The 9,168-nt window shown below is 41.6% G+C and overlaps 1 protein-coding gene across 2 annotated transcripts in view; it reads right to left on the reverse strand.

Annotated features, from left to right (window-relative positions):
- The window catches only part of ACOX2 (acyl-CoA oxidase 2, branched chain), a 28,602-nt gene continuing 19,434 nt past the window's right edge, over positions 1 to 9,168 (reverse strand). For both annotated transcript variants that reach the window (XM_012638690.1, XM_012638680.1), the window contains 2 exons: positions 3,794 to 3,926; positions 1 to 149 (listed from right to left, as the gene is read on the reverse strand). In XM_012638690.1, coding sequence (XP_012494144.1) covers positions 87 to 149; positions 3,794 to 3,926 — 196 coding nt within the window. In that variant the 3' untranslated portion in view covers positions 1 to 86. The remainder of the gene's footprint in view (positions 150 to 3,793; positions 3,927 to 9,168) is intronic.

The following is a 9,168-nucleotide window of genomic DNA, read 5'->3' on the forward strand; positions in this document are numbered from 1 at the left end:
TAATTTTAAATTTTAATTTTATATATATGCCATAGTACCATTATCACGTAGTGGTGCTGCTTGCTTCTTGAATGTTGTTGGTTGTTTCATAGCTTGGATCTCTGACTTTGTACTAATGGTCTTATATATTTCTCATAGGCAGGGTTCCCCTGTTTGTAGAAAGAAATGCATTATTAAGACAGGATATTTCTGCCAGGATTAATGACTTCCTTTCAAAATTAGTCTTTAGCTTTAAAAAAGTAACATTACATAAGATGCTTAATTTTTAAAATTATTTTTTAAATTCATTTTGTATGAACATATGGAGAAACATTTTTCCAAAGGGCATCCTTTTCCCATGCAGATTTTAAACTGTGGATGCAGGTGGCCAATTAAAAACACTGCTTATCATTTGCTTTTGGAATTTAATACAAATAAAAGGCTTGACTCTTTGAGGCTCTTTGAAATGGAACATTAACCCATAAGGCAAGGAACCAGATAGTAGAATGAGGTAAGCAGCATTCTAGGTCAGAGTAGCTTATCTCCGTTATTTTCTAATGCAGTGATTTGATTCTTTCTTTCATAGCTCTAGCCTCTTTTATAAAATTTACTTTTTTTGCCTGTCTACACTAAAACTGTAAGCTACTCGAACACTAGGCCTGTGACTCTTGTTCTCTACTGTGTCCTCAGTACCTAGGACAGTTTCTGGCAATGTGCTCAGTACATATTTGTTGAACGATTGAATGAATGAATCTGCTACTGGGACAAATTTTTACATTAGAATAATTGAGGGAAAATAGGATTCTTGTTTTGAAAGTATCGCCAACGATTCCCTCCACTGCTTGCATGTCTAGGGAATCACTTAGATACGAGTTCAGGTGGGGAGGGGAACAGTCTTTGGCAGTTCATTTTGAAGAAACTGGCTTGAAATAGCATTCAAATCAGGAAAAAAGCCAAAAAGCAGACATGGCTAGAGTAAACCACGAGAGAGCACATCATTGTCTGGGGATGAAACTCAACACAGCCTGCCCCCAATAGAGAAATAGATGCTCCTGTGATTCCAAGATGTTTAACTTACTTTAGCATTTTTCTTTTGGTAGAAAAATGTTAGTGAAATATATTCTTGTTTATGCTTTTGTGTCTACAGAGCATGTTTCAACATAGCTGCTCTTTTCATTTGTTTGAGATACCTGTAGTGTGCCTTTTTCTACTAGTGCAAATGAGGAAAAAATATCTCTTATTGCAGCTTCAAAGTTATTTATAATGGATTAGAAAAATACACTTTAAAAGTGCTATTTGGGAGGTCTCTAAAAGGAACCAGACATGTATTGTTAGATCATGTGGCTATATATTAGCAGTCAGCTGAGTGTCATTTTAACTAACTGGAAATGGTTCTCCAAGGTCATTTGTAACTTCACATTTCTAATTGCATATGAGCTTATGCATGAAGGGCCACAATACTGTGCCTGTCACCTTTTTAGCAAGATAATATAAGCCAGGATAACAAGACCGTGGCATTGTATTTGCCGCAGTTTGTTTCACTATGTAGGTTGTAAAACCATGTTCATTTGTGGTTTATGGAAACATGGAGTGTCTACTGTGATAGATCCTGGAGTTAAGAAGGTGAAGACTCCATCGTTGGTCACGGTCGAGTGGAAGGAGACAGAGAGAAGTGAGAGGGATAAAGTGCATCGATGTGTTACCAAATCTTTTGACACTGTGGGTCACTCATGCCTCTCGCTCTTAGATGGTATCCACATTAAAGTCTTTTTTTTTTTTTGAGACAGAGTCTCACTCTTTTGCCCAGGCTAGAGTGCCGTGGCTGTCAGCCTAGCTCACAGCAACCTCAAACTCCTGGGCTCAAGCGATCCTCCTGCCTCAGCCTCCCGGTAGCTGGAATTACAGGCATGAGCCACCATGCCCAGCTAATTTTTTCTATATATTTTTAGTTGTCCAATTAATTTCTTCCTAATTTTAGTAGAGACGGGGTCTCGCTCTTGCTGAGGCTGGTTTCGAACTCCTGAGCTCAAACAATCCGACCGCCTCGGCCTCCCAGAGAGCTAGGATTACAGGCGTGAGCCACCGTGCCGCCCCACAGTAAAGTCTTTTAAAGTAAACATTAAAAAGAAAGTGAAAAACAAGGAAAGCCCCCTACATTTTTCAATCAAGATGAGGAATCAGGGAAACTGGAATGTTTCCTGTGTTGCCAGTAAAATGGGTTTGAGCTATATACGTCAGCGTTTCCGAGAGGTGTTACGGCAGGGCAGGCTTTTCTCTGGAGCACCAAAGGGCAAACATTTAACTTTAGACCATGGGAGCTAGTCTGGAGTGGGAGGACTGCTGTATTTTTGTGCCAGGATTTACATGTTAGAAATAGATCAAATTATTAGAAAAAGCAACACACTGGATGCAGGTTAACTGCTAAGCAGTAAACATATACTTTCTTTAGGGAAGTTGTTTCTATTTCCTTGTTGTGTTAAAAGGATGCCTTCCTGGCGACAGGGAATGACCAAAATGGATTGGCCTTCTATCTGACAACCATCTTGAGGGTAACTGGTTGTGTTATAACTTTAGATAATCAAGTTAAATTAAGCTGTGAGGTATGGCAGGCTGCAAATTGTTAAGAGCAAGTCTAACACCATGCTAAGTGTGAAGCAAAGCCTGAGAGTTGCCAATTGGATGAGGTGTTAAGACACCTTTTCTGAAATTGGACTGAAGAGGTAAAAAAGAAAGCTTTGCCATCTGAGTAACATGTTTGCATTATACAACTTAAAATAATCTGTTGTGTACCTATAGATGTTGTGTTTTGATCATCTGTGTCAAATTGATTAAATACTGGTTCCCCAAATTCTAAATACAGGGTTTATTTCTTCACTACAGTTAATTTATTCATTGATATTCATAATTTTTCCCAAAGAGGCACACAGCCGAGAGTCTGGGACCCTGGCTGACCGTAGGCTGTTGCGGTTTTATGAGTCCCCTCCCTCTTCTCGCTGTGAATGATGTAGAAGTCTGGTGTTCTCTCCTAGGACAGCTGGCCGTCTTTTTGCCTTAACCCTTGTAAATTGTCATTTATATGGCTTTCCGGGGTAGTGATGTCAGTGTAGCAGCCTCTTTTGCACCTGGGACTGTGTTCCTTAGAGCGAAGAGGAGGGAGGCATCTCTGGCAGGCCGTTGTCAGGTCCGAGAGAGACATCCCCCAAGCTTCCTATCCCCTCTAAATACTCACCTTTATCTACACAAAACAGACTTAAAAGGCTGAAAATAAGATGGTTAAACCACCACAGTGATTTATCTCCTTATTTTTGTGACTTAAAAGCCAGTTTGCCACTCTGTGTGTATGCCCTTGGGTATGTCAAGCCACAATTTAAAGCTTGGACCTTTCTCCTAATTCCCTTTACCCACTTCCCAGTGCTGCGTTTTGCTGATTACAGCCCAGGCTTCTAGACTTGCAGTTCCTGCCAGGCCACACCCCCACTCTTGGTTTCTTTTACGTGTTCTCTAAATTTTTTTTTTTTTTGGAGACAGAGTCTCATTCTGTCACCCTGGCTAGAGTGCAGTAGCATGATCATAGTTCACAGCAATCTCAAAACTCCTGGGCTCAAGTGATCCTCCTGCCTCGGCCTCCCAGAGTGCTAGGACTATAGGCGAGAGCTACCGTGCCTGGCCTTGTTCTCTAAAAGTTTTTAAAACAGACATGCCATGCCAAGTGATTTCCAACCTAATGGGAATCATTTAGAATGGGAATCATGGACGTATATTCACTGCTTATTCTCTGCTCTCTTACATATTCATAATGTGTCCACTTAGCTACCTGAGTATTGATTGGTGACTTCTGAGCCCACTGGAACAGGCGTTCATAGACATTTCCATCATAACAGCCAAGTGCTGAATTTAAACAACGATCAGTGAAGTCAAAAGCATCAGTTAACAGGATGGCATCCTTCCTGAGAGAGGAAACAAGAGTTCGTGAGTATTTCTGATTGCTCTTATGAACCTAATTAATCTGGGATTGTGAATAACAACACTTCATAAGGAGTTGCATCATCATTCACTTTCTGAACAATTCAGCTTTATTTTATTTTTTATTTTTTAATCAGTTATATACGTGCAGTATAAAGAGTGAGAATTCCTTAAGGTTTGTTATTTTAAAAGCAGCATATCTCTGTCTCTTACCTCCATCTTCTTCTCCCCAGACGCAATCAGTTTCAATCTTGTAGCTGATATTTTGGTATTTGCCTGAATGTCTAAATATCTTGCAGCTTCTTGATGGTTCAGTTCTAGATATTATCTGTTGACTCTTCATTACAAAAGGTAAGGATTTATTTTTAGCACTGCTCTCTTTTTAATTTTTAAGGTTTTTAATTATTTTCTTTTTTGTAGGGGGGGGGGTCTCACTATGTTGCCCAGGCTGGTCTTGAACTCCTGGCCTCAAGCAGTCCTCCTGTCTTGGCCTCCCAAAGTGCTGAGATTACAGGCGTGAGGCACTGTGCCCAGCCTCCCTCTCTTTACCTCGCCCTCTCTTTATCCCTACCTTCCCCCACCCCCATGCTTCCTCCCTTAGGCCTTCCTGCCTCCCAATATAGTTAAAATTTTGGCCAGACCAATATTCAGTGTTGACATTGTGATGACTGTATGTCATCAAGTGTTTGAGGTAACTGGGATACTGTACCCAATTTAATCCTTCCTTGATGACCCCTCATCACGATTATGAACCCTATTACCTATTTAATGTCCCTCTGCCCCCTTGTGGTCTCATTTCCTTCCTTATCCAGCTGAAATTTCATGGTCTTTTATATTTACTCCCTCAAAAACGTATTCAACAATTTTTCTTGCTTTGTCATACCAGTTTAGCAAAACCCATCCTTCCTTATCTCCAACTTTCCACTGACTTCATGCCACCACCTTTGCAGCTGTATGTGGCTGGAAAAACCCGTCCTGACTGGTGTAGTAAGGGTTCTAGTGGGCCCTGATTGCTGCTCAGCAGTCACATCACATTGCTCTAGTTCACTTACTCTTCCCTTCTCTTAGGGGATTATTTCATGTCTTCTCTTCAGCCCTCAAATCTATGCTACCCACCTCTCTGTCTTTCTTATCTGCGTGATTTTGTGTCCTATTTGACTGATAAAGTGGAAGCAGGAAGAGAATTTCCGTAAGTTCCCACCCCTGCATTTATACATCCAGGGCCTTCTCAGTACAGGTCAACTGTCCAGGCGCCCAGCTTAGGCCAGTCAGTCCCTCCTTGTCTACTAGATGCCCTTTCCTCTTGCCTACTAGGGAGCAATGTTTCAGAAATTCTCCACCTTTCCCCTGCAACCTCAAAATTTCCCTCTCGGCCGGGCGCGGTGGCTCACGCCTGTAATCCTAGCACTCTGGGAGGCCAAGGCGGGTGGATCGCTCAAGGTCAGGAGTTCGAGACCAGCCTGAGCAAGAGCGAGACCCCGTCTCTACTAAAAATAGAAAGAAATGATCTGGACAGCTAAAAAAATATATAAAAAATTAGCCGGGCATGGTGGCTCATGCCTGTAGTCCCAGCTACTCGGGAGGCTGAGGCAGGAGGATCGCTTGAGCCCAGGACTTTGAGGTTGCTGTGAGCTAGGCTGACGCCACAGCACTCACTCTAGCCTGGGCAACAGAGTGAGACTGTCTCAAAAAAAAAAAAAAATTTCCCTCTCTCCTGGATCATTTCCATCAGCACACCAACATGCTGTCATTTCTCCCATCCTAAAGGCTTTGACTCGATTTCCCCTCCAGCATCATGGTTCCCCTTTATGACAAAACTTCTTGAAAGTGTTATGCCCATCTAAGCTTCCTACTTCCAGTTTTCCCATTCTCCCTGAACGGGACCCATTCAGGTTTTCACGCCCCCTATTGCACTGAAGTAGCTCTTGTCAAGATCTTACTGTCTTTGGAGGGTCTCAAGACTCAGTACTTGGACCTCTTCTCTTCGTGCACTCACTGCGTGTGGCAGCATCACTCTCATGGCTTTAAATATCAGCCATATGCCAGTGACTTCTAAACTTGTCCCTCCAGTGTCACCTGCTTACCAACATCTGTACTTGGATTTCTAACAGGCTCTTCAAACGTAATGTGTCCAAAACCAGACTCCTAATCTGCTAGACTAGACCCTTTCCTGTCTGTCCTGCCCAAACCTGGCCCTGCTGTAGTCTTCCCCATTTATCGTAAATGGCATTTCTGACCTTCTGGCTAAAAGCCTTGATTCCTTTCTTCTTTCTTACCCCACATCTAATCTGTGAGCAAATCCTGTTCTACCTTCAAAATATATGCAAACTTGGACCACTTTTGTCACCTCAGTGCTGCTGTCCCTGGTCCAGTCCGCTATTGCCTCTCACCTGAATTACTCCATCAGCCTCCCACTGGTCTCCCCACTTTTTACTTTTAATTCTTAATATGGCAGCTGGAGTGGTCCACTAAAAACATAGATCAGATTCTTTCAGGTTGTGTCTATTCTATGCGCAAAACCCTCCCATTCTCATACAAAATAAAAGCCAAAGTCTTCATTTTAGTCTTTGCAGTGACCCACCCCACCCTTTCTTGCCCCTCCCTGTTCTCCCTTAACTCTCGGACCTCTGCTGTCATTCTCTACCTCACTCACGCCATTCCTGCCTCTGTGGCCTCTTCTCTGTTGTCTAGATGGATGTGCCAAGCGCACCGTGGCTTCCAACGTTTGTACAGTTGTGTACCACATAACAACATTTCAGTCGATGATGGACCATATATGTGATGGTGGTCCCATAAGATTATGATGGACCTGAAAAATCCCTATTGCCTAGCAATTTGTGTTCCAGTCGCCTACAGTGTTCAGTACAGTACATGCTGTGCAGGTCTGTGGCCTAGGAGCCACAGCTGTACCATATAGCCTAGGTGTGTAGTAGGCTGTACCATCTAGTCTGGGTACGTATACCTTATGATATTTGCACAGTGATGAAATCACCTCATGATGCATTTCTCAGAACGTATCCCCATCGTTAGGTGAGGCATGACTGCGCTTATGCTCTGCCTGGAATGCTCTTTTCCCAGCAGCCACATGGCTTCTCCCCACCTTCCTCCAGGTTTTTCCTCAAATGTCACCTTCCCAGGGAGGCCTTCCCTGACCTATTTAAAGTGTAGTCCTCCACCCCCAACTTCCTTTCTCCCCTTCCTGCTACCCTTTTCTTCATAGCACTTATTACCATTTCACATAATATATATTTGACTTATTTTGTGTGCGTGTCTGTCTGTCTCCTCTCCTCTAGTCTGTAGGCATATTGTGGCCCTGTCCAGCCTGAAACTCGCATCCTTCATTTGAGGGATGTTTTCTTGAGTTATTTTATTAAAGAATTGCTCCCTTCTCTTTTCTCTGTCTTCTCTTTCTACACCTGTTATTGAGTTAATGGACAGCTAGGACTAGTCCTCTTTTAAAAAATACTTTCTCTTATTTTTTGTCTGTCTTTTTGCTTTCTTTCTGTGAGATTTCTGCGACTTTATCTTCCAGTCCTTGAGTTTTTCATTTCTACTATCATTTTTTAATTTCAAAGAGCTCTTTTTTTGTTCTCTGAATATTACTTTTTAAATAATTACATTCTGATTCTTATTTTGTGGTTGCACAAAATAAGAGCTTTTAGCTCTTTAAGAACCCTACTGATTTTTTTTAAAAAGTTTTGTTCTTCCTGCAGATTCTCTTGTGTCCTTGGAGTTACCTTGTCCTTGCTTGTTTTGGTCTCCGTTTTTCACATTAGGGGCTTTCCTGAGCCGATCCCTGGGTGTCTGATCATAGCTAAGAGCAGAGTATTCACTAGCCGATGAGAAGCTTGTCAGTGTGCTTGTTAATGTGGGGTGCACTGTGGGGTGAATTAGATAGATCATTGGGGGACTTTGGTGTCAGTGTCCTTTGCTCCTTCTGCTTGGGCTGGTCAGATTCTCAACTATGCCTGATGTTCCCTGTTTATTCTTCTACCAGAGCAGGGTCAAGGAAAGTCTTAAAACCACTCACAGAGGAGGAGGGGAACTGAGGATTCAACTCCTTCTGAAATAGCCTTTCAACCCATCATTCAGCCTCAGTGCAGAGGTGCACAGTACTGCTCATTCCTGGGCTCTCTGGTGTAACTTGTCTGCTAAGTATCTCCCTCTGTTCTCCATTTTCCATGTTTCCTCTACTGTTTTCTTTCTCTCTGTGGATTTATCCCTTTTAAAACATTTCAATCCTTGTGCTGATGTTTTAGTAAGGTTTCAGGAAGGAACAAAAGAAAATGCATATTTAATCTGCCATCTTTACCTGGAAGTTCCCCAAGTGGGATTTTATGATTACTTAACTAAAAACCATTTGGGTCAGTTAATTAACATTACACAGAGAGCTAGTTCTAAGTGTCACTTAGAATAGTGCATTGTCCTTCATTTGTCATCTCAGAAATTGGAGGGAGATAATGACTAGTCAAGGCAGGGAATGGTTAAAAGCATGGAATCTGTTACATACCGAATTACCCTGCAATGGTAAGGTTACTTAGGAACCATAATGTAAGTAAATCAATTTGTGGGTTTGATGCATGTGTAAGCTGGCAGCTTGCATCAGTGCTGTCTGTCTTGTCTTGAATTGTAAGTCTCTGGAGCCAAGGCAAGCACTTAGAAATGCTGTTTGCAGATAGAAAAAAGTGTTTATGGGACATTAAGGTGATCTTTTATATTTTCTCACCGCTGCCAACCAGGACTAGTACATTATTTTCTTCATGTGCCTTTAATTGATGAGTGTTTCAGAACGGCCAGGATGCACTTGGGCTTGAACTGTGCAGTACTTAATTATGCTCTTAATGGTTTTCACCATTGGATTCCCTATATTAGACAAAGTTTAATACCTGGGGCATAATTGTATGAAATGTATTTTTGACAATTTTTGATGATTTAATTGAACAAACATTTACTGACTACCAACTATCTGTTAGGTGCTTATGTGCAGTCATAAATGGTATGTGACATATTATATATTGTTAGAAATTAAGAATTTGGTCCAGTTTTTTTTTAAACCTCTGTCTTAAAAATCTTATTTTTAAAAATGTTCAAATCTTTTTCCTTTTTTTCCTCTTAGATTTGTTGATAACGAGAACCATTGAAGGGCCCCCCTCACATATAATAGGCATTATATTTTCTGCCTTGTGAGGTCTTTAAGAAGTTATGTTCTTTTTTTTTTTTTTTTTT

Source organism: Propithecus coquereli, unplaced genomic scaffold (assembly GCF_000956105.1).
Source record: "Propithecus coquereli isolate 6110/MARCELLA unplaced genomic scaffold, Pcoq_1.0 Scaffold1, whole genome shotgun sequence".
Taxonomy (NCBI): Eukaryota; Metazoa; Chordata; class Mammalia; order Primates; family Indriidae; genus Propithecus; species Propithecus coquereli.